This window comes from Micropterus salmoides, unplaced genomic scaffold (assembly GCF_014851395.1).
Source record: "Micropterus salmoides isolate LMB-PRFRI ecotype aquatic unplaced genomic scaffold, ASM1485139v1 Ms_hic_scaffold_666, whole genome shotgun sequence".
In the NCBI taxonomy this organism is placed as follows: domain Eukaryota; kingdom Metazoa; phylum Chordata; class Actinopteri; order Centrarchiformes; family Centrarchidae; genus Micropterus; species Micropterus salmoides.
The window spans coordinates 5,209-32,026 of record NW_024044422.1 but is presented as its reverse complement, the minus strand read 5'-3'; the positions used below and the strand labels follow the sequence as shown (position 1 = coordinate 32,026).

General features: G+C 40.3%; 1 protein-coding gene across 1 annotated transcript; it reads left to right on the top strand.

Moving 5' to 3' along the window:
- The first annotated feature begins 2,044 nt into the window (after positions 1–2,044).
- LOC119891029 (KICSTOR complex protein SZT2-like) lies at positions 2,045–26,818 on the top strand. The gene is made up of 14 exons (XM_038702377.1): positions 2,045–2,220; positions 3,087–3,212; positions 4,307–4,477; positions 6,320–6,490; positions 7,262–7,384; positions 7,801–7,951; positions 18,901–19,007; positions 20,884–21,094; positions 21,700–21,870; positions 21,968–22,199; positions 22,311–22,439; positions 25,589–25,734; positions 25,989–26,141; positions 26,704–26,818. The coding sequence occupies exons 1-13, from the start codon at positions 2,197–2,199 to the stop codon at positions 26,081–26,083; spliced, it is 1,857 nt and encodes a 618-aa protein (XP_038558305.1). The 5' UTR covers positions 2,045–2,196; the 3' UTR covers positions 26,084–26,141; positions 26,704–26,818.

Genomic DNA, 26,818 nt, shown 5'->3' with positions numbered 1-26,818 from the left:
CACATTAAAATATAATAAAAGTTACAGTGCAGTGTACAATCAGGGTTAAAAGAGTTAAATGGAAAATAAAAACAGGCTGAGGGGTTGAGCAAATAATTGAGTTACAATTATTTTTGAAAAGATAATAAACAGAGAAGTACACTTAATCTACTCTCTGTACTCGGGTCCATAGCGATCTTTGGGTCCACTGAAACTCCCAAAACCCCCATACAAATTTATTGTGTAAAATGCATAATTTCACCGTTTTAATAGCTTTCTTTTTTTGGAACGAGGTTATTTTTCCAATAACGTTATATAATTTAATTTCTTACTTATGTGAATTTGGCTTGGTATTAGTGAATTTGTGGATATAATTATAATAAACATTCACCATTTGTAAAACCAAAAATGACATTTTTATACAGTTAGGTTTAAAATGTACAAAATCACAGTAAATACTAGGCTATCAGTTACAAATTAATTCACATCTTTCCACAGTTTCTTGGTGTAAATACAATGCCAGAATAAATAGACTATAGTTTCTTCATACAGATCAAAGTAGGAGCACATAATGTCAGTATCTTTCCTATCCTAACCCAACTTGACCAGAAAGTATTTTACAAGGTATAAACTTCTAGAAACTCATGTTTAAATGTCTTCCTTTTTTATATATGTATAGAATATAAATTGACAATAGATAAAGATAATAAATATCTCCCCTTGACGGGGACAAGAAATCCATCCGTCGTCAGCCGCTTATCCTGTGTACAGGGTCGCGAGGGGCTGGAGCCATCTCTCTCTATCTATTTTACCATTAATTCACAAAGAGGAACAGAGAGCATAGATGACAGAACTATGGACCTTCTACAAGTAAATATTCAGACATAGGCTCTGACTCTGAGCTACCTGGGAGGCTGAACTCTGGGCTATCCCTTAACCACTAGCAGTAGCACTGGATGGAAATAGCCTGTCAGATTGGCACAAAAGTAAAAAACCCAAATACATAAATGTGAATGTCATTGCATATTATTTAATGTCTTACTTCACGACGTAGACTAATGTCTGATGTTAAAGCCAGTTCTCTAACAGTCTTCACTACTAACTTGGTATTTCACTAGTTATAGTTGTCTAGTCAGCTGACCTGCAGTTTCTGCAGACGCGAGGACATTTCCGGATCACGTGCCGGTTAAAAACAAGATCCATGGAAGTTTAAGGAATGTAATTTCAAAATAAAAGCTTTAATAAATTGGATCAAGGACCAAAACTTGTGGTCTGAAGCTGATGATACACAGAGCAACTTTTAGAGCAATCGTGCAGGGCAACGTTGCCATCAATGGTAATGAGTAAAGATTACTACAGTATGACAAATGTTCAATAAATGTTTGATTTAATTCATTTGAATCATGACTGAATTAACACTTAATTTATTTTGTTGAGGAAAATCATAATTGTTTTGAATGTTCTACCTCAAATTGGTTAAGTGATCCACTGTTTGGCATCAAGTGTTTGTTCTGATCATAAAGAAAAGTTTAAAACCATGTGGTTTCTTTCACTCAGAAGCAAAAAACAGCCTTTTAACTTGACAGAAATAATGATTTGACATTTATCATAATAATTATTGATATTATCTGATTTTTTTAACGTGATTAACGCGTTTTTGGTCATATCGCACAACCCTAGTTATTGATAACAGTAAACCCAGTAATCCTCGACAGTGTGACAGTAAGCCAGTGCAGTACCAGGACCCTGAAACTAAAGCCGCTAAATGCAATTCATTTTGTCAATGACACCTGTTCTTATTCTACTGTGACATGTTTAAATGTCTTCTTATCATCTTATCAAACCATTTTAAAACATATGAAAAATAAAAATATATAAAAGATATAATATTTATTGGTAGTTGATTGTTATGAAACGGCTGATGTAATTTCTTATATTTACCACATGTGTGCTATAGAAATTACATTTTGGATTGCATTACCCGAAGACACAAATATGCACGTTTCCATGTTAGCCTAACACCTTTTATTTTGTAAGATTTGACCGGAAAATGTGTGCGTTAACACCCTGGGCGAGCTGACACTGCACTACGAACATCTGATCAACAGACACTGCAGATGATAAACAAGTATCCAGACATATTACTTTGCACATACCAAAGTGAATATTCGTCAGCCGAGGCTCTAACACCCCTGCAGTCCCTATGCTACACACGGCATGGCAGAGAGACAGGACAATGAGGTAACACAGCTTTATTCTGCAGGAAGAAGCGCAGGGCATGGAGTGGTTCGGAAGAAATGCACATTTCCCATTTGGTTGTTTGTCCTACAGCCAGAGCCCTATAAAGTCCAGTGTAAAGTGATACATAAAAACAGTCGGCACCAAATAGAGCTGTGGATGTAGACTCCTCTGGACGAATGGACGTGTGTTAGCCGCGCGTTAGCTCAGCAGCTAAGTTAGCAATAACAGCCTGGTTGCAAGTTGTCACGAGCCACGTTATGTCTGTAGCTAACGTTATATTAAAGTTAGTCTCTGGCGTGTCGGCATAAGTTAGTGCTTAAATGAATGCACATGAACGACCGTGCAGTGCCTTGGTAAATGCAGTTTTCACCCAGCACCAAATTAGCTGAAGTTAGAAAGAAATTTAGTATTGCCTCGATCAACGGTATACATGCATTTTAGTTATTCCATTCTATTTGACGTTTTGTAAATTAATTCTTTCTTTTGGTGAACGGCGTACAAGTAACAAGTAAAGATGCGTTGCAAGTTATAAAATATTAACATCAAGTGGTACACTTATAGCCAGCAGGAAGATAATTTACATGTGATTGAAGAAGATGGATTGTGGGTAACTTAGCCATACTGAGTTACTATTCTTAAATCATATTGTGCTGCTGATACATTTTGCAAGCGATGGAATTTGATAGATTTTAAACTGCCTGATTTTTAAATGGAATTTTGTGCTAAAAACTTGTATGCAAGTATATCATATAGTAGCGTTATCAACAAACTTGGCAACTCACACAAGTAAGCAAAGTAAGTTAGTATTGTAGTGCTCAAAACTCTGAACATTGCACTTTCATGTACTGCATGTTTCTCCTCATAAGGTGGAGGAGGCTGATCAGATCTATCTGCTGATGAAGGAGGAGTATCGGATCTCTAGGAATGTGCGTCTGGCCTGGTTCCTGGGGAAACTTAACCAAGTCATCTGGCCAGCCTCAAAGCCTGAGCTGGTGAGTTGATCATGCCTGTCATGTCCTTTTCCTGTCCTCATGGTGACCCAGCGGCCACAGGATCGACAAGTGGCTATTTGGCTACAACTGAAACACTAAAGTATATACATTAGAATATAGTTCTTTTTGTGTGTAATCCTCAAATTCTCTCATTGCATATAATGCATATTACATGCAATGAGAGATAACATTAAGGTTGTAGCGTAAATGCCTTAAGGGGCATCAAAAACATGCACTGTAAACACGTTAATTGGTTAAAAAAAAAAAATGAAGTAGAGTGATTGCACTCAAGTTCGGCCATCAGAAATAATAGAATTTAACATGCATTAAATTCACCCTGGGGTACCATCCTTAGAAAAGGGAAAAGAACATTTCCAATTAATGAATTGAGCCCTTGACTCGTAAAGACTGACTTCATTAAAAACAAACAACAAAATCAACTTCTTTATATATGAAACTACTTATTACACAGCTAACACACACATGATTTAATAAATGCAACAATTAATGCTATGAAAACAGCAATGAACAATTAATGATTGAGACTGAGGACCACTGTATACCAGATAAGCAGTGAATGAACCTCTGCAAGAGAGGGTATTTTTCAACCTGGGCCCTATTTTCCATGTGTTTGTATAGTGACTACGACATTTTTTGGAATTGGTGCCTTAGGCGGGCCACAATAAAAGGCCACTTGAAAATGTTATTTGTGATATTTAATCTTTCGGACCATTCTCTGTAAACCTTAGAGATGGCTGTGTGTGAAAATACTCAGACCAGCCCATCTGACACCAGCAACCATGTTCAAAGTCACTTAAATCCCCTTTCTTCCCCATTCTGATGCTCACTTTTAACTACAGCAAATTGTCTTGACCACGTCTACATGCCTAAATGCATTGAGTTGCTGCCATGTGATTGGCTGATTAGCTATTTGTGTTAACAAGCAATTGAACAGGTGCAGCTTATGAAGTGGCCGGTGAGTGTATATGTATATAATAAATGAACATGTTTGTTTAATAAATTGAGAAATTCCTGAACCACAGTTTTGAGTGATAGGTCACTGATGTCATGTTTGGCTCTCACTTCATTTGCAGCAGAACTCAGGGAATGAGTTACACTTGCTGAGCTGCTTACCTAAAGGATGGCAGCCAGATTTCCCCCACCACATACACTTGTATGCTGATGCCGTCCACTCGGGCCGCCTTCCTTGCCCGGAGTACCGCTTCATCATTGAGCTGGACCTCAGCCCTTCCACAGGGATTGTGGTAAGACTTAAAGTCTGAAGCTGATGATACACGGGAGCAACTTCTTGAGCAATGTTGCTGTGCAATCTTGCCGGTGGCAAGTCAGACTATATTTTGAAGATAGCGGGGGCGGGGTGGTGGGAGAAGGGTAGTAATCTTTACTCATTACCATTGATGGCAACATTGTCCAGCACCATCACTCTAAAAGTTGCTCCGTGTGTCATTAGCTTAATGGTTGGTAACTTGTTTCCTGAATGAATGCAGTTGACACAAATGAGATTGAAATGAAGAAACACATTCAGTAAGTAACGTTTATTTAGTATAGCACCTCTTACAGAGCAAAGTCAAAGTGCTTCACAAGAGTAAGTTTATTAAAAATAGACCATAAAATAGTAAACGTAACAAATAAAATATAAGCAACTACAGGCTTTAAAAACAAGTTTGATCAAATTAGACATCATGAGGTGAGACAAAGGCCAGTCTGAATAAGAGTCCTATAGGAAGTTCCACAGTTCCACTTCAAAGATACGGTCACCTTTTGTTATCTGTCGAGCGCGAGGACCGACCAGTACAGGTCAGAACACCTACTGCTGATATAAGGATGGAGCAGGTCAGAGATGTACCCAGGCGTCGGACCATGCACAGCTCTATATGTGAAACAAGAACCTTAAAATGAATTCCGAAGCTGACGGGAAGCCGATGTAAAGACTTCTATTAATCACAGTTTCAGTTATTTGCTTATGGTGAAAATATTTATTTTTGTTTTTCTAATATTTACAGAATAACCATAATAAACCTTTAAAACTAGTTCTCCCAGTTGATTCTGTGTCTTGGGTGTGAATGCTGCTCCCGTTTGAAGGTACACGAATCATAGTTTGCTGCTCGACCACGTAACCAAGACCTGCTGGTATTTGCGCGTGTAGATTGAGATTCACTACTGGTGCATACACAGTGAACATCTCAGGGGACACCAATGCTCAGAAGGCCAAGAGTTGCCTTTGCAGCGTGACTGTTTATGTGTGAGGATGAGTCACAGGTTCACGATGTGCGAAGCTGCACAGGAGGGGCATTTAAGACAAAGAGCTGCTGTCACTGTACGTTAGAGTGACTCCGGACAGGTCGCTTTCCTGAAATAACCACCGCCAATCTGAAGCAGCCAGATGACATTGGGTACATATATAGGATTTTTTTAAACTGACAAGATAAATAAATATAATTGATGTGGACAACTGTACTTGCTCATGCTTAACTGTTAAACCAAAAATAAACATCAGTTTCATCAGTTAATGTTGTTAAAGAGTGAATTCTGCCATCTGTTTGATACTGACTGTGCACAAGCATTGAATGACAAGACTCTCACATGTGTATGTAAGGCATTTTGCTGGATATTCATTCATTCATTCATTCATTCATATAAAAAGCTGAATAAAGCAGTTTCACATTAAAAGTCAGTGTTTCCTTGACACTGTTCAGCGGACACAGTTGACACACCGCTGACATTTTCTGAGCTTTTTTTCATCTGGTTAAAATACATAGTTAAAAACAACCAACATATGAAGGGTATCTTAAAAAGGTGGCTTAATACCGGATAAATAGTCTAGTCTAGTGTATGACACCTTCTAGCAGACAACCACAGCAATGACACATGTGCAAACGGCTTACGATGCCATTGACAGGCAACCAAATGAAACGTTACACTGAATAAAATGACAGATTTCTCTGGGTTTGTCTGGCTTTTTTACTTTCTTATATGAGATCTTCCTTGATAATGCAGTATTGTTCAGGGTTAAATATTGTGTGTCAGCCTATCTTTGACTGAGAAGAGAAATGAATTCTCAGTATGTTTTGTTTTCTGTTCTGCAGGATGACAGCACAGGAGAGATGATCTTCGACGAGGTCTTTCATGCCTTGTCGAGGTGTCTGGCCGGTCTGGCTCAGCCATTTAAAGTCCCTGGAACTGATGACCTTTTCAAGCCTAAAGTCTTCATCACCATCTTGGCATATTCTTCAATTATTGGTCTCACTTCCCATCAGGTCATAACAGTAGCATACCTTGTTTACTGGTGTTTTACAAAGTATCCTAATGTCCTGAAAGGCTCAGGGGCCTTGGAATGAAAGATCAAAAATGGATTCCAGAGTGACTTTAATGTGAAGTTAGAAAGCGGCGCAAAATCAAGATTTTCAAGGGCTGTTAAGTTGCTCTTTAAAGAGTATTACAGTTACTGTAATCTAGTTCTTAGATGCCCGCTGTACAACATGCTTCCTTATTGGAATATAAGCATTATAACTGGACTTGAACTGAACTTCGAGGTGTCACCTTTTTTTAGGATAGTACTCATTTTGCTTTACATTTAAGTGGAAAATGCTGATTGTTTCCTAATACTGACTTGACATATGTTGTATTTGCAGAGCTTTACAGTGAGCATTTGGCATGCATATATATAGAAATAATAATATCGCTGAAATCTTATTTAGTGGTTTGAATACTGGATTCAGATTGGACAAAATACTTTCAAACCCCAAAACGAATTGTAAGCCGCCTCTATGCTGTTTGAAAAGAATGCATTAATGAAGCATAAAAAAAGGAATGTTGCCATTTGTTACGTCCCAAGGACATCTTGTATTTCAGAATTCTTTAGTTAAAGGAGCGTATGTGTGTATGTTTAATGTTAACAAAGAGCTGCATTAATGCAAAAAAACCCAACTATAAATGTTTGTCTGTACTTGTGTAAGCGTAGAGCCCTGACCTGTTCCCATGTGATTCATACAGCTGCAGTCCTCTGACAGCCTTTATTTCCCCTGCAGGTTTTGGTACAGGGCTGTCAGCTTGATAAAACAGACCTCACTGAGTTCCTGCATCACATCTATCAGCAGCTGAGAGCAGTGGAGAGCAACATCGCACAAGTCCTCCATCAGCAGCACGAACAGGCAAATGCTCATGAACAGTATTTATATAGTATTGTAAAATAAAAAACAACAAAACTCTTTAAAACAAAATATAACATTTTTTATCAGAAGTAATGTAAACACTTCATATTAATCCTTCCCTGTGAGCTGTTTTTAAAGATTGCAGTCTTCAGCAGGAACAAGCAGGCTTGGGACTGAGAGCCACTGAGAGAGTAGGGAAGGCAGACAGTCTTTTTAGATGGACTAACACAACTTTGGTTTGACTTTTGTAATAAGATTGGTTGATATTAAGAACATTTAGCACAATGCCTGTCTTATCCTTTGATGTGTTTTGTTTTACTTGTTACCTCACCAAGCTGTGACATCAAATCTTGTGTATTTGTTAGTCTTCAGTGTCAAGATGTAAACCAATACCTTTATTTTTCATGTCCATTTAGGCTGTGGAGCCAGTCCAAAATTCAGGCCTCCTGGATGACCAGCCTCACAGGAAGCAGGCTATTTCCATGGTGTCAGCTGATATGGGTCTGGTCAGCATGGTACGCCAGGGCATCCTGGCCCTTCAGCTGCTTCCCCCAAACTCCAGTGCAGGTAGGCAAATGGCAAAATACCCTCTCCAATCTCTAACAACCAGGCCTTTGACTGGGCAGCTACTGCATTTTTACTTTGTTTGCACATAATATTTTTTGTGCACAAAAGTTAAAACACTTAATAAAAAAAAAAGTCAGTCACATATGTGAAAAAACACGAGGTAGAAAGCTAAAAGCCTTTACAAAAGCCTCTCCTAAAGAGGCAAGATAAACAGAATTACATTGAAATGAAGAAAGGATAGGGTTACCAGTACAAAATAAAGAGGAAATAGAAGAGAGGGAAAAAAAAAAACACATTTTTTTTAATTCCAGATGTCCAGCAGTCAACACTTTTTAGTGTTTAGTGAAAGTGCAATGTTCAATTGGGAAAAAAAGTCAACAAAGATAAACGATTGAAAATATGTAAGTTTGGATTCCACAAAGTAGATGATCTATCTAAATGAAAATGTAATGAAATCACAGAACATGAATGAAGATGTAGACTGTCTAGTAGGAGGAAATAGTGGGTAATAATATGCTTATTATTTCTGAGTAACTTGCCCAACACTGAGTTGACAATAAGGATCGGATAAATTGGGTATGTTTTGATTATTGTTTGTTAACGGTATAGGCTATGTCTGTTTACTTTGACGTTGTTGTCGATTGATCAGTCATGTAGGCTATAGGCTGCAGTTTTCTGTATGAATGGTTGCTTTTTAAGTCGTCCTTATGTTAAAGGTTTTGGCACGTTATAAATTAATTTCTTGTGAATTGTTGTGACAGGATTTGCTCTGCGAGGTAACCATGGCAATGGCTTCTGTGTAACTGGCGTGATCCCGTGAAACTGTCGCGGTCGTTCTCGTCCGTTCGTGTTTGATCAGTTTCCTGAATAATATAACTTTGTATAACAGTTATATTATAATAGCCACCAGGTCTTAAACAGGCGACAACCTTTGCTGCTGTCTCTTATTCATTAAAAATAATCTATTAACTTCTACTGAACTAATTTGAAAGTTAGTACTTATATTATTTATTTATAAACTCAATTATTTCATGTTGCACATTTAGCTGTTGAAGTTTGGTAAAAAATGAATACAAAATAATTATTGTTGAGAGGTTGCGATGGTGCAGTGGATTAGACACTTGTCTTTGATTCCAACTGCAACACATCCACCAAATAAGTTATTGTCATGGGTCCTGCTTTACCATCCATGTTATAATAGAGTCAGTATATTTTCCTGCTTTTTTGCCCTTTGCCAATCACATGCCTGAATAATACAAAGAGATCTCACTGTTTTTCACTACCAAAGTCAACGTTATGCTTCCACAAAAGTTTGTCATTGTAGCGGTTTAACTACCTTGGCCCCATCCACACTACTGCGTTTTCGAATTAAAACAGAGATCTTTTACTATGTTTGCACCTCCCGTCCAGACAACAACGGCAAAAACGAAAACCTAAAACGGAGAAGTTTAGAAACGCTGCCGACCCCGTTGCGTTTCAAATCTCAGGAGGGCGTTTTAGTGAAGACGGACCAAAACGGAAGACTTTAGAAATGATGACGCAGCCGCTCACGCTCGGCTCTCTGATTGGGTGTTATAGGTCATGCAAAGCAGAAACGTGATGCCAGTGTGTTTTCTGCACATTCAGTAACAGTCTCAGCTCGTTATTGGTGCGCGCAAAAAAAAAACTGGTCTAATTCTTCGTCTGTATTAATTTATTCTTTCACCAAATCTTCTGTAACTAGGAAGAGACCATCTGCTTCATGTTTACATTGGCACGCGCATGCCCAGCGTGCCTGAACGGCCAATAGATGTGCGTTGTTAATGTAGACGGAGATCAACTCCAAAACACAGCTAAAACGCTGGTGTGGATGGAAATCGTATTCGTTTTAATTCTCATATTGCTTTAATAGCAGAAAAATGTAAAATACATAAATTGATAACGGCTGGTGCTGAAATAGATCTCAGTCATGACAGCAACAGTTACTCACATAACCACTTCCTCTTAAGTGATTGTGCCTCTAAGATAAAAGCGCATCTTTTGCAGCAATGCTTCATGTTGAGTTTATTAAGAGCTTTTACTTTGAAGAGTTCTGAAGGAAATTTAAAAGAGTCTCTGGTCTGCTTGACACACCTCTGAAAAAGCCATCAGTAAACGTGTGATTGGATTCCCCTGAATTTTCTCAGGGAAATGAGTATAAGTGTCCATAGGTTTATGAATGCGGAACACGCGCACACTACAGCACATGGTTTATGTGAGCATGTACAAAAGTGTCCTTTTATTCAATTTGTTTAACAAAGGAGAAAACAAATATCCACAATAAGATGGAATCGATCTCACAACCTACCAGTCGGGAGTCCCGCACAGCACCAACTGAGCTAAGCGAACACATGAGTTCACACGGTTTGTTCTGGCCCGCCATGTAACAGCTCCCCTATTGGTTTTGTTCTGATTCTTCTTTTTTCTTCTTTTTGTACGCTAAAAGTGGGCAACAATAACTGTTGGATGAAAACTCACCAAAATTCCACCCACTACTCAGGCAAAAAAAATGGCCCTCATAGACCTCATGGTGGTGCTATAACAATCAATTCAATTCAATTCAATTCAATTCAATTTTATTTATATAGCGCCAAATCACAACAACAGTTATCTCACAGCGCTTTTCATAAAAGAGCAGGTCTAGACCGTACTCTGTGATGATATTTACAGAAGCCCAACAGTTCCCACCAAGAGCAAGCACTAGGCGACAGAGGCAAGGAAAAACTTCCTTTTAAGAGGCAGAAACCTCGAGCAGAACCATGGCTCAGGGTGGGCGGCCATCTGCCTCGACCGGTTGGGGTGAGAGAGAGAGAGAGAGAGAGAGAGAGAGAGAGAGAGAGAGAGAGAGAGAGAGAGAGAGAGAGAGAGAGAGAGAGGGATGTAAGAGAGAGAGGGAGGGAGGCAGCCTACACAATATACACACAGAGGTACAGACAGCGAAGGTAATGTTGCTATAAACTAAATGAAAAATGGTACAGATATTTATAATAGTGTTAATGGTAACCATCGTAATGTTAATGATTATAATAACAATAAGACTAGCAACAATAGTCGTTGCAGTAGAGGGTGTCGAGCAGGAACACGGGGGCAGCAGGCGACCCGCAGCCACAGATCCAGACTCCACAGCTCCAGAGCCAGAAAACCTGCAGGAAGTGATAGGAGGAGAGAGGAGAGGGACGAGAAAGCACAAGACTACCAGAAAGGGGAGAAGTTGTGTTAGTAACATGCAATAATGGGATAAGGTTGCATACAGAGGGAGAGAAAGTAGAGGAGAGAGGAGCTCAGTGCATCATGGGAAATCCCCCGGCAGTCTAGGCCTATAGCAGCATAACTAAGGGATGGTTCAGGACTACCTGAGCCAGCCCTAACTATAAGCTTTATCAAAGAGGAAAGTCTTAAGCCTACTCTTAAATGTGGAGATGGTGTCTGCCTCCTGAACCCAAACTGGAACCTGGTTCCACAGGAGAGGAGCTTGATAGCTGAACGCTCTGGCTCCTAGTCTACTTTTGGAGACTCTAGGAACCACAAGTAACCCTGCATTCTGGGAGCGCAGTGCTCTGGTGGGGTAGTAAGGTACTATGAGCTCTTTAAGATAAGATGGTGCCTGACCATTAAGAGCTTTGTAGGTAAGAAGAATGATTTTAAATTCTATTCTGGATTTTACTGGAAGCCAATGCAAAGAAGCTAAAACAGGAGAAATGTGATCTCTTTTCCTGGTTCCTGTCAGAACACGTGCTGCAGCATTCTGGATCAGCTGAAGAGTCTTAATGGACTTTTTCGAGCAGCCTGATAATAAGGAATTGCAGTAATCCAGCCTAGAAGTAACAAATGCATGGACTAGTTTTTCTGCATCATTTTTAGACAGGATGTTCCTGATTTTCGCAATATTACGTAGGTGAAAAAAGGCGGTCCTTGAAATTTGCTTAATGTGGACTTAAACGACATGTCCTGATCAAAGATAACTCCAAGATTCCTCACAGTGGTGCTGGAGGCCAAGGCGATGCCATCCAGGGAAACTATATCTTTAGATAATGCGTCACGGAGGTGCTTAGGCCCCAGAACAATAACTTCAGTTTTATCTGAGTTTAACATAGAAAATTACAGGTCATCCAGGTTTTAACATCCTGAAGGCACATTTGAAGTTTAGCTAACTGATGAGTTTCATCTGGCTTGATCGATAGATATAACTGAGTATCATCTGCATAACAATGAAAGCTTATGGAATGTTTCCTGATAATATTGCCTAAAGGAAGCATATATAAAGTGAAGAGGATTGGTCCAAGGACAGATCCTTGAGGAACTCCATGAGTAACTTTGGCGTGCATGGAGGACTCATCGTTAACATGTACAAACTGAAATCGATCTGATAAATAGGACTTAAACCAGCTTAGAGCGGTTCCTTTAATGCCAATGAAATATTCCAGTCTCTGCAATAGGATCTGATGGTCAATGGTATCAAATGCAGCACTAAGATCTAATAAAACCAGTACAGAGACAAGTCCTTTGTCTGATGCAATAAGGAGGTCATTAGTAATTTTCACCAGTGCTGTCTCTGTGCTATGATGAGCTCTAAATCCTGACTGAAAATCCTCAAATAAACTATTGCTCTGTAGAAAGTCACACAGCTGTTTAGCAACTGCTTTCTCCAGAACCTTAGAGAGAAATGGAAGGTTAGATATAGGTCTATAGTTGCTAAAACATCCGGATCAAGTTTGGGCTTTTTCAGAAGAGGTTTAATTACAGCTACTTTAAAGTACTGTGGTACATAGCCTGTTGATAAAGATAGATTGATCATATCTAGTATAGAGGTGCTGACTAAGGGTAAAACATCTTTAAGCAGCCTAGTCGGGATGGGGTCTAAGAGGCAGGTTGATGGTTTAGATGAAGAAATTATTGAAGTTAGTTGGTAAAGATTGAGGGAAGCAAAACAGTCTAAACATGTATCTGGTTCTACAGCTGTTTCTAAGGTTCCTGAGTTAGAGATAAGTCGGTGCCAGTTGAGGGCAGGTCTTGGTGAATTTTGTCTCTAATAGCTAGAATTTTATCATTAAAGAAGCTCATGAAGTCGTAACTACTGAGAGCTATGGGAATACTTGGCTCAATAGAGCTGTGACTCTCTGTCAGCCTGGCTACAGTGCTGAAAAGAAACCTGGGGTTGTTCCTATTTTCCTCTATTAATGACGAGTAGTACGCTGCTCTGGCATTACGGAGGGCCTTCCTATAAGTTTTAAGACTATCTTGCCAAATTAAACGAGAATTTTCCACTTTGGTGGAACGCCAATTCCTCTCAAGTTTCCGTGATATTTGCTTTAATTTGCGAGTTTCAGTATTATACCATGGAGCTAACCGTCTTTGTTTTAGTATTTTCTTTTTTAGAGGGGCTACAGAGTCGAGTGTCATTCGCAGCGAGCCTGCAGCACTATCAACAAGATGATCGATTTGGGAGGGACTGAAATTAGCATAGGAGTCCTCCGTTACTTTGTGACTAGATAATGTATTTAGAGCTGATGGAATCGCATCCTTAAATTTAGCTATAGCACTATCAGACAGACATCTTGTATAGAAATTTTTGCCCAATGGCGAGTAGTTCAGCAATACAAACTCAAAAGTTATCAAACAGTGGTCGGATAAAGAGGGATTCTGTGGGAACACCACTAAATGTTCAATTTCAATACCATACACCAAAACAAGGTCAAGGGTGTGGTTAAAACAGTGAGTCGGTTCATGAACACTCTGAGAGAAGCCGATGGAATCTAACAGAGAGATAAACGCAGTACTGAAGCTGTCATTCTCAACATCCACATGAATATTAAAATCCCCTACAATAATAACTTTGTCCGTTTTAAGGACTAAAGTTGACAAAAACTCTGCAAATTCAGATAAGAATTCAGAATACGGGCCAGGTGCTCGGTACACTATAACAAAAAGAATTGGTTGCAGTGATTTCCAACTTGGGTGCGAAAGACTAAGAACAAGACTTTCAAATGAGTTATAGTTTAGTTTAGGTTTAGAGCTGATTATAGGCTAGAGTCGAAGATAGCTGCAACTCCACCTCCTCGGCCTGTGCCTCGAGGAATGTGAGTATTAATATGACTGGGAGGGGTGGATTCATTTAGGCTAACATATTCTCCATCACCCAGCCAGGTTTCAGTAAGACCAAATAAATCAATATCATAATCTGATATTAGTTCATTTACTAGTACACCTTTAGAAGAGAGAGATCTGATGTTTAAGAGTCCACATTTAACTCTCCTATTTGTTTGCACTATTGCTCTTGTGGTTTTAATTTTTATGAGGTTTTTATGCACAGCTCCTCTTCTGTTTACCTTTTTAAATAATTTCGATGGTCGGGGGCAGACACCGTCACTATAGGATTTTCACTAAGTAACTCCTGAAATGGAGGAGCAGAGAAGTGTGTTAGACTGCGACTCTGCCTCCTGGTCTCAACTCTGGGTTGTCATGGATTTGGTCCACTAATAAACTTGGCCAGATTTCTAGAAATGAGAGCTGCTCCTTCCCAAGTGGGATGGATGCCGTCTCTCCGGATCAGACCAGGTCTTCCCCAGAAAGTCTGCCAATGATCAACAAAGCCCACATCGTTTGCTGGACACCACCTCGACAACCAGCGGCGGAATGACGACATGCGGCTATACATGTCATCACTGGTCAGATTTGGCAGGGGTCCAGAGAAAACTACGGTGTCCGACATTGTTTTTGCATATGTACACACCGACTCAACATTAATCTTAGTGACCTCCGATTGGCGTAACCGGGAGTCATTACCGCCGACGTGAATAACAATCTTACTGTATTTACGTTTATCCTTAGCCAGCAGTTTCAAATAAGACTCAATGTCGCCCGCTCTGGCCCCAGGGATGCACTTAACTATGGCCGCTGGCTTCGCTAAATTCACGTTTCTCAAAATGGAGCTGCCAATGATCAGAGTTGGTTTCTCAGCGGGTGTGTCGCTGAGTGGGGAAAATCTGTTAGAAACGTGAACAGGTTGATGATGCCCCGTGGACTTTGAATGCTTACTATTCCTCCTTCGGACAGTCACCCAGCCCCCCTTTCCTGGCTGCACAGGGGATGCCGGAGGACGGCTACCAGAGGCTAACTCAGGCCGTTCCGCACCGACTACCGGGGACTGGCTAGCTACAGTAGCTAAAGACTGATCTACCAGGTGCGGAGCCGGACTTCTAACTCACTGAGCCTCGCCTCCATGTCTATAAATAAACTACACTTATTACACGTACCATTACCGCTAAAGGAGGCAGAGGAGTAACTGAACATCTGACACACCGAGCAGGAGAAAGTAGGAGAGAGAGAGGGAGAAGGAGAAGCCATCGCTAGCTGCTAAGCTAAAGTCGCTAACGGCTAAGCTAAAGTACTGTAGCGTCAGCTACCAAAACTTTAGAACAACTATGAGATTGAACAGCAGTCACTAAAAGATGGAAAGAACTGTGAGTGCTTAGGCAAAATTACTGTAAAGAATAAGTGTTTAGCGAACAGTTGGCCGCTGTAATCAAACAAATGTAACTGTTATTTAGCGAGAGCAACAACACGGTACCAACACACAAGCACCGGAAACGGAAATGAGTCGACACGCTTACCGCAATACGTCAGCAATCAACATTGCGTTTTTGCAATTATCTCAAAAGACTTTGTTTAGAGTCAAACTTCTTTAATCATTTTAATCTCTGGATTTATCTGCATCTTTGCTCCAATGGTCTTCTGCTCTAAAAATGTCAAATTATGTAACTTTTTGTTACTTTTCTCTGAAACCTATTTTTGCAAACTCGTCCCAGACGGTTTCGCCAATCGACCTGAAACTTTAGCAGGATCATCTACGGACATCGCTGATCAAAAGTTATCAAAAGAATTTTGATGCGTGAATCGTTTTTTTTTTTTTTCTTAAATTTTTACTTTTGTGTATTTATGTACAACTTTACATAAATGCCCGTAAATCAAAATTGGCTTAAGCTAATGTAACCAAACTCGACACATCTGTACAGACGCTCGTCCTGAGCTTCGCTGAGCAGTCCTCGGATATTCTTCCACTAGGTGGCGCTACACTTGCAAAAGGTTTATACCTCGTAATTCACTGGATGGATTTGTACGAAACTCGGTTTGTGCGATCTCGGGTCACTACTCAGTTGATGTATAATAATTGGTAATGATTGCACAAAGTGGGCGTGGCTTATTACAAGAAATGTACATTTCTAGACATTTCTCATTCCTAACTTCAAAAAAGTCTAAGATAATCATCCATACGTCCTAGAGAGCTGAAATTTTTTCAGCACATCCACTGAAATGTGACATTTGCCTCACTGCAACCTATGGTCAGTTCAGAAGTCAGTCACTATATTTATCAGAATATACTAATTCAATTAACATCTATATCTCCACAAGTCTTTATTCAAACTCTACCAAACTCAACAGTCGTTTTCCAGATGGCCGATATCAAGTGTTTTCAGATGTAACTTGTACAGTATGCACAACTTTTTGTTTTTAACTCAATTTTGGATCAAATGCCACCATGCATGATTTTTTTCAGAATTTTCTCACCAACATTTTGACAGATGTAAGCGTTTTAAGTTAAACTGACAAACTATCGGGGTCTGGCACATGTGACATCACTACCTCAAGTTGTGAGAAGGTGTGTGGAAACCTCTCACCTGTAGCTCAGTCAGTAAGTCACCTACTCTGCAGCTCTGCAGGTGCAGGGTTCAAATCCCCAGGTGAGCCAGTCAGACGTGCTGACAGTGGGGGTGTTCAGATCATAGTGAGTCTAAGGTCTCTTTTTTTATTTGGATCCCTGGCAGTTTCTTCTCATTTTTCTCTGCTAAAAAGAGTTTGTGCAGCTTAAACTTTAAATCTTCGAAACCCAAAATATCGCAGGTGGGTCGAACATTTCACCCAGTAGTCAGGTACATATAATGACGCTCTCTGATCTCAAGGGGATGCTTTAAAAATCCAGAATGCGTTTCCACAATTATCCAAATTCTTTCATCACTTTAATCTCTGAAGTCGTCTGCGTCTGTTCTTCTCTTCTGAATTTCATATGTTGCGTTTTTCGCGACTGCCTTGGATCCCGATCATTGCTGCTCGCGGCTATATTTAATTCTTATTCTTCGTTGGTGTTTTATAGTGGTTGGCATTACCGCCTCCTACTGGATCAAACAGTGTCCACCCAAAGTGATTACATTCCCAATATAGTCTGTTGGGTTGGAAATAAGGACAGGCCGGGCCAGTGGAAGGCCTGGTCCCTACCCTAACCAACTTATTAAACTCAGTAAATATTACTGTATTGGCTTTCTTCTTCAGTCAAAAACTGCGTGGTCAAAAACTTCACTGGAGACGGTCAAGAGTCAGTGCAAAAGAGTTTATTCCAATAAAGAACAAGTAAACCAGAGTTTTGCTCATACAATACAGTATAAAATGTTTGTCTCTGTGTGACCCAGAAAGAAGAGAGAAGAGGATATTGACCTCTTCTTTGACTTGCTTTGCAGCTAAATTGATCCAAAGAGTCATTCTATTGTCTTTAGATGGTTGTTGCTTCGTTAGTTGAAAAAACATCTTGTCCATCAGTGGTGAAAAGTTCTTGTCTAGTCTGGCAAGTCTCCGATATCGACATCTTTAGCTATTAAAGGGAGAGATCAGCAACTCCACCAATTTTTGCCTTATAACCCATACATAATCAATGAATTCCCCTAGCAAGTATGTAAAGTAAACTTACTCAATGGCCTGCTGATCAATACTTGTAACCAAGAATAATCAACTTCTCTGCAACCTTTGAATGACATTAGAGTGCTCGACATTATGTGACAGCTTAGTTATTCATTTTAAACAAAAACTATCGGCAATATTGTGTCAGAGGCATTTGGAAGACATCCATCCATCGTCAAACGCTTATCCTGCGTACAGGGTTGCGGGGGGCTGGAGCCAATCCCAGCTGACATCGGCTGAAAGGCGGGGTACACCCTGGACAGGTCGCCAGTCCATCGCAGGGCTACACATAGACAAACACTCCCACTCACGTTTGAACCCACGACCTTCTTGCTGTGAGGCGACAGTGCTAACCACAGCACCACCCATTTGGAAGACAATGAATGAAAATTAAATATAGCAAGAATAGAACCTTGAGGCACCCCACACAATATTGTAGCTATGTCAGACATATGTTTTTGGATAGTAACCTCTTGCTATGATGTAAATAATCCTCAAGCAGTGTCAGCACAGTGTCTCTTAAACTGTGTCTGGATAATTTAGCAAGCTAAATATCATGATTAACCATATCGTAAGCTAAGTATTGCAAGAGTATGTTTGTACAGTTGATATTGTATTAATGAGTTAAACATTGCCAAGAAATCTGAATGATTTTTACGACTTTAGCCAACTTTAAAGGTTTTGGATCAATCTACTTACTATGATATTGCAAAAATATGGTCATGGGTTTGCTTTAACAGGTTGGCATCTTTGATATGTGTGCATGAAGATGTCAGTCTGTTTTGCCTATGTAGACATTGTTGACTGTGGTAGGCCTGAAATGTAAAGGCCTCAGTATGCTTAAATAAAATAAAATATCATCCAACCACTTCCAATGTGATTATACCTGTTCTGAATGGCCATCATAGCCTTCTTCTGTCTTTTGCATGTCTTTGTAGTCTTGATGTGATGAATCACGCAAATGGAGATAACAGTGCACACTTTCAAGCAGTCTCTCTTTGAAGACATTCATGCTGTTGCACTCGGTTGTGCACAGGAAGAGTGACAGAAGTAGTTGTGTGAAGGATGGAAATAGAGAAGTGAGAGAGAAGTTGAAACCCTGCTGACTTTCATACCTCCACCATCCTGACTATTCACCGTGTAAAGTCAGAAGTACATCATGTGACTTTAAGAGGTTTTAGTCATTTAACTTGTGTGTGTTCCAGGTATCATTATAATCACAGACGGAGTGACTAGTGTTCCGGATGTAGCTGTGTGTGAAACACTGCTGAACCAGCTCAGGAGTGGAACCATTGCCTGCTCCTTTGTGCAGGTAAAGACCATAACATCTTGATGTTTGCACCTCTGACCTGTTTGTTACTCATATACTTCCTTTTCAGATCATCAAACAAATTGATATATTAGAAAAAGATAACACAAGTAAACACAAAATGCAGTTTTTAACTGAAGGTTTTTATTATTAAAGGAAAAAAACCAAACCTAGATGGCCCTCTGTGAAAAAGTGATTGTGCCCCACCTTTTAAAAAATAAATCAACTGTGGTTTATCCCATCTTTGGAATCTTTGTTTTCTGCCCCTGTTCTCAATCAAGAGATCCCTTAAATAGGACCTGCCTGACAAAGTGAAGTACACCAAAAGATCCTCAAAAGCTAGACATCATGCTGAAACACGTGTGCGATCCAAAGAAATTCAGGAACAAATGAGAAACAGAGTAATTGAGATTTATCAGTCTGGAAAAGATTATAAAGCCATTTCTAAAGCTTTGGGACTCCAGCGAACCACAGTTAGGGCCATTATCCACAAATGGCGAAAACATGGAACAGTGGTGAACCTTCCCAGGAGTGGCCGGCCAAGTAAAATTACCCCAAGAGCGCAGTCACGACTCATCCAAGAGGTCACAAAACCCCCCACAACAACATCTGAAGAACTGCAGGCTTCACGTGCCTCAGTTAAGGTCAGTGTTCATGACTCCGCCATAAGAAAGAGGCAGAGTTCCAAGATAAAAACATAAATGCTCGTCTCAGTTTTGCCAGAAAACATCTTGATGATCCCTAAGACTTTTGGGAAAATACTCTGTGGACTGACAAGACAAAAGCTGACCTTTTTGGGAGGTGTGTGTTCCATTACATCCGGCATAAAAGTAACACAGCATTTCAGAAAAGGAAGTTTAGTGTGATGGTCTGGGGCTGTTTTGCTGCTTCAGGACTTGGAAGATTTGCTGTGGTAAATGGAAACATGAATACTGCTGTCCACCAAAAATCCTGAAAGAGAATGTCCAGGCATCTGTTCATGCCATCAAGCTGAAGCGCACTTGGGTTCTGCAGCAGGACATTGCTCCAAAACACACCAGCAAGTCCACCTCTGAATGGCTTAAGAAAAACAAAATGAAGACTTTAGAGCAGCCTAGTCAAAGTCCTGACCTGAATGGTCTTAAAAAAGCGGTTCAGGCTTGAAAACCCTCCATGTGGCTGAATTACAACAATTCTGCCAAGATAAGTGGGCCAAAATTCCTCCACAGCGCTGTAAAAGACTCATTGCCAGTTATCGCAAACCCTTGATTGCAGTTGTTGCTGCTAAGGTGGCCCAACCAGTTATTAAGTATAGGGGACAATCACTTTTTCCATGCAGGGGCCATGAAGGTTTGGATTTTTTTCCTTTAATAATAAAAACTTTCATTTAAAAACTGCTTTTTGTGTTATCATTGTCTAATATTTCAATTTGTTTGATCTGAAACATTTGGGTGTGACAAACATGCAATCAGGAAGGGGGCAAACACTTTTTCATGTGTATATGTGCATTCTGTATTTGTATTTGGTCTTTATCTTTTTACTGTCAGTCATCTTTGGAATTATTTTAAAGGAGTACTTGCAACACCAATATTCCAGTTTTAATCAGGGCAGTGAGTTTGTCCTCAACTGCTTTTTGAACTTGGACGATACAGAAAGGAGTCATGGGGTATGAATAACCAGGTTATTCTATGCTCCATGTTCCATGAAAACGTTATATCCTGAATATGATTAAAATCAGGATAGGATCGCAACGAGGATGCTTATGTGTATCTCAATCTACTCAAGAACTCCACTCAAAGAACTGTAATGTGAGAGGGATTCTGTGACAACCATGACTCCGTAGAATGACGGCAACATCATACTGACTGCTCTTCTTTCAAATATGTGTATCCCCTTCCAGGTTGGTGGTGCGTACTCCTACGACTGCAGCTTTGGCTACATCCCCAATGTAGAGCTGATGAAGTTCATCTCATTAGCTACATTTGGTTCATACCTGCCCAGCTGTCCTGAAGTGGACGTGAACAACCAGGAGATGAATGTGTACCACAAGGCCTTCTTAACCTACTCCTTCCTTAAGACCCCGGAGTCTATGAACTCAGAGTACTTCTGTGGTGAGACAGTGTACTATAAGTCTGTTTGTAGTACTGTGTCTATATCTAAACTTGCCCTGTGGGATGATAGGCCCCCTTGATTAAAAATTAGTTCAATGTGCTATAAAAACATGACAATGGTTTTTGTTGCTGTAAGGGTATTCTTCAGAAAAGGTTTTACTAATGAGCTTATTTCATTGTAAAGCTAATTTGAAATGTAAACAAACACAACACAATGTTGCGTTCTGTGTCCCACTAAAATGCAGTAGGAAAAAAGTACAACGCAAATGAATACAATTTATTATAAAGCAAAATATATATGTATCATTTTCAAATAATACCCTTAATTACCATCAAGTTCTGTGTTTTGTTTTTCAAAATCTGTGAATATGACCTAGCTAGGTTTAATGAACTGAATAGAGGAATTTATAGTTATTTAAATGCATTTCTAAAACATACGTTTAGGACAAAGTTATCGTCAAATTAGATTTATGTTTTATGGCATTTTTGTTATTTTTCTTGTGAACTCCATTGACATTGTTTTCTAAGATACAATGCAGGTTTATTAGTATTGATGATGATGAAAATAAATATGCGTACATACTCACTACTTCACTGTGTTATAGTTTCCCAGCACAAACTGTTCAATGAGCACCTGGTGTCAGCCAGCGGTAACCCCGCCCTGGTCATGAGGAGGAAGAAGCACACAGAGAAGGAAGTCCATGCCCATTTAATCAGCGTGGTGTCTGTGCGACTGAGAGAGGGCTACACAATCAGAGAGATCAGCCTCACTAAAGGTAAACGTTTTGTCTTTTCAAAAGTCCTAGAGGAAATGGCTCAACAAGGTGGTGCAGGGTTTATTCTGGCTGAGAATGACACCCCTGGTTTCTTAAGGTGGGACTCAGCTGGAGGTGAAGCTGGTGCTTTTATGGAAACACAACATGCATATCGAGTACCTGGCAGCCGCCTCCTGGCCTTTGGACCCCACCAAGAGAACCACCAGGGTGGAGGTGACCATGGAAGGAAGCTATGACATCCTGCATGACATTAGCTGCACCCAGAGGAAACCCATCACCAGTCCGTACCGTACCTCCGTCATCCGACGCTTCTGGAACACACTACAGAGGTACACAATGCACAATGATTCCACCATGAGTTAGAGTGTAAAATAATGATGATACATCTGATCGAGATTGCTGTTACTTACCTACCGTACATGTGCTGTTTGTCCTTCCAGCATCAACCAGACTGATCAGATGTTGGTGCACCTCCAGTCATTTAATTCCATTCCTGAGAACTACATGATTCCTGAGAGCACCAAAAACGGAGTTCCTCTGTTCTACATCCCTCCGGCTCCACTACTCCGGTACTGTGGTCCAACACCACTCCAGTGTAACGTTAACTAAATCTGTGCTATGCGTTTGCTTTAGTTTGGTTTATGACTTAAGAAATATATTAATTGATTTTTAGACCATTTGAACAGAGGGCATGACCGGTTTACAAGGAAGGAAGGATGGGCAACAGTAAAAGGTTCAAGACGTTGACACATTAATTGCAGAGGTTGCTTATATTCTTTGTCGCCAACAGAGGGATCAACTGGTTCAGCAGACTTTTATCACTGAATACATGGCTCTGCAAAACCCTAAGTCTGAAGAGGATCAACTACATTGATGAATGAATAAATAGTGTAGCAGTGATCGGTTCAAGGCAGATTTTGAATGTCTGGATGCTTGTTTCTCATAGCTGTAGTAAAAACCAGTGAGGTGTAGTCCAGTCAAAAATGGTTTAAAGGTACAGCGTGTAAGATTTGGCTAGAATGTTAGTTTAAAACATAAAAAAATGAACTAACATGATGAACAGAATGTGAAGAAGTAATAGCTCTGTTGCAGACATATCTGCTTAAGTTAGCATGCTAACCAGCTAGCCCCGCCCTGTCGTAATACCACTGTCACAGAGGTGACAGTCTGATAGTACAGCTGAGGCCTCCCCCATCTCTTCAGCTGGGAGCTGGGAGCTTAGTGCGAGTAGCGATTTCACTACGTTACACAAGTGCTCCCAGTTTTTTTAATCTAATAAACAAACAAAATAAAAATGCCAAGAAAGGAAAAATTCCTCTTTCTTCTTATCAAACAGAAAAAAACAACGTACCGTACACCTTCTGAATTCTTGTTAACTCATCATGAAACACACTTCATCCAAAACCAAAGCTCACCCAAACGGTCACAGTTCCAACAATCACAGGCTCTGGTGTGGTGAAATAAGCAACAACCTTAATTCACAGATATTATAAATATAAAATATTCTGGTTCTACACGGCGTCGCTACATCTCCCATTTCACGCCTCTCCTGAACCTGCCATGTCATCGTCATCCCCAGAATCAGAGTCCTGGTCAGAGTGGCAACAAATCCCCTCGGTATGGGTCTCCTTGTCGTCAAACTGGCCTCCGTCAGTCTTGTGTTCAGTCCCGGGCCGGCCGTGGTGGGGGGGCTGCTGAGCCCGGTTCCCATAACTAGCTAACAGCATTTAGCAGCAGTTATGACCTGATGACATGACATTTGTTGATAAAAAATTGACTGGCTTGAGTATTTGGAACGGCCCAGTGTTTTCTGAGGAGATAATTAAGAACACATTGTTGTCTGGCTCTGGAGCTGTGGAGTCTGGATCTGTGGCTGCGGGTCACCTGCTGCCCCCGTGTTCCTGCTCGACACCCTCTGCTACAACGACTATTGTTGCTAGTCTTATTGTTACTATTGTTATTATAATCATTAACATTACGATGGTTACCATTAACACTATTATAAATATCTGTACCATTTTTCATTCAGTCTATAGCAACATTACCTTCGCTGTCTGTACCTCTGTGTGTATTGTGTAGGCTGCCCTCCTCTCTCTCTCTCTCTCTCTCTCTCTCTCTCTCTCTCTCTCTCTCTCTCTCTCTCTCTCTCTCTCTCTCTCTCTCTCTCTCTCTCTCTCTCTCTCTCTCTCTCTCTCTCTCACCCTCTCACCTCTCACCCCAACCGGTCGAGGCAGATGGCCGCCCACCCTGAGCCATGGTTCTGCTCGAGGTTTCTGCCTCTTAAAAGGAAGTTTTTCCTTGCCTCTGTCGCCTAGTGCTGCTCTTGGTGGGAACTGTTGGGCTTCTCTAAATAACATCACAGAGTACGGTCTAGACCTGCTCTTTTATGAAAAGCGCTGTGAGATAACTGTTGTTGTGATTTGGCGCTATATAAATAAAATTGAATTGAATTGAATTGAATTGTGAAATTGACATTTTTAGAGCAGAAGCCAGGTGCAGATGAGCTGAGAGATTAAAATTATGAAAGAATTTTGTCTCTCTGCCAAGCTGTTTTCAGGATAATTATTAAAACGTAAACTTGATTGTTATAGCACTGCCTTGAATATAATAATAATATCAATATAGGGGTGTTTTTTGTGGATCACAAAAGGTTTTAGGCTTTTTGCTGCACAAACACTTTCAGCAGATTTGTTAGGTCTCTACCAAACAAATGATTTTGAATTAACAACCTTAAACCTAATTTTGTGTTTTACCAGAAACCTGTTAAGATTGAAATGGCGGTGTGGATGTTCTTACTGAACCAGCCCCTTCTAAATTCTTTTTATAGGTGAAACAAAAGCAGGAGGAATTGCAGCCTTATTCAGTGGTGCTTCCTTGTGCAAGCACTTGGAGAATACACATCCTTTGAGTACCTCTCTGCCACACTGAGTTGTTCCTCTCGTGTTTTATTGTTAACTATCTACAGGCCACCATAATCTTCTGCCAACTTCTGTGATGAAAAAAGGAAAGAAAGGAAGTAAAAAGGGTAATGCTGTAAAGCTGAATGCAAATGGCGATAAATAAAACTTCTAATTCACTATTGACAATTACAAAGTGTATCATCTTGAAAACATAGCAAGGATTCATGTCCAGCCAGGACTAAGAGAAACTTATCCATGCTTTCATTTCCAGCAGGTTAAATTGCTGTAATTCTTTGTACCGCCGGTGCTGCTGCTAGAGGCTGAACAAAATCCAAGACAGTGAACACATCAAATCACATCAGTTGTCAGATCTCTACACTGGCTGTCAGTGTATCAGAGAATAGAGTTTTATGTACTGCTACTTGTTTATACATCCCTCAATGGCTTAGGACCAAAATGATTCTCTTTTACCATGTGAACACTCTGTGCCTCTCAGGTCATCAGCTAACTGTTTCCAGAGTGACCAAACTAAACGTGGAGAAGCCACAGAAGGTATTAGACATGCACTAACTTTGAATACCTTTAAATCCAGGCTAAAAGCTTTGGGGTGTCATGGGATTTGTTGACAGTCAGAAAGAATAACAAGGTTTATCCTTTAAACACCAAAAAGCTAAAATGAACGATGGTCACTGCGTATTCCACTCTGCTTGTCCACCTTCCTCAGTCAACGGTGATGAAGTTGGATCCAACAACCATTTATCCTCTCTGCCTGGGTTCTGTTTGCGTACCTCCTTTAACTGAATGATCTCTTTTTCCAGGTCCTGTCGTTGCAGCACAGTGGATCCAAAGACTCTTCTCAGTCCCAGTTTGCCTCCTACTGGAAGCCCATCCTCTCCATGGACACCAACTTCTGGCAGAGATGGCTGCACATGCATCGCATTGCAATCGTGCTTGAACATGACATGTGAGAAATGTATATAATATATGCTATTTCAATGTGATTTGACCAGCCCGGACCACAGGTAATGGTTTCACTAATAGCAGCTAGACGTGAGAGGGATATCTGAAAAAGATTTGAAAAGAAGGCAGCTGTGGCTGTAGGTCCATATTTTACGTAGTGTTTAGCCTTGTAATCTGCCATATTTGTTTGGCTCAATTTTTCATGTTCTTGTGCTTGGGTTGTAGTGCTTTGTGATATTAATAATTTTCTCCCTCCAGGCCTGTCCCCAAACACCTGCACACAGCTGGGAACAACGGACGTTATAGCACCATTCAGTGTCGTATCTCCCACTCCGCTCTCACATCGCTGCTGAGGGACTGGAGCAGCTTCGTGCTGGTGGAGGGCTACTCGTATGTTAAACTCATATACAGGTGAGACAGCGCTGATAACTGTCTTTGACTTGCAGGTGGAAATGCCACACGAGACCAACAACTAGAAGAATGTTTGTTTCTTTTATATACTGACACTATGATTATGTTGCTAATTAATGATCATGGTCATCACTATAAAAGGTTTCCCACACAACTATTTGTTGTCCCCCCAAGGAATCCCAGGATAAATCTGAGGGGGTAAAGCAACTATTTTATGGATAAGAAAGAAAAAGTTTGTGCTACACAAAGTGGTATATTTATTTTATATATATCCTTTTTTATTAATACTAGAGACTTTAATTGCCATAGGCTTTTAAAAAATCCTTTAAATACAATAAAATGTCTCTTGTGGAAGTGCTCACAACTCACACCATATCACAGTAAGGTTAAGGCCAGGATGTTGCAGGTATATAACTTTTTTAAAGGGGCCAGAAACCAAAAAGGTTGGGCAACGCTGTCGAAGGTGAGGGGAATTTTGCTCATTTAAATGCGTAATCCATGTTATTGAAGATTTAAGTTCCTAGAAAAGAAGAGTACGCTTAAATGAATTGTGTCTCCACAGTTCGTCTGACCAGCCTCCTACCTCCTTCTACTTGGTCCGTCTCATCTCCAAGACGCCCTGCATGGTGCTGCGCTTGGGCTTCCCTATTGGTACACCAGCCCATGTCAGAAACAAG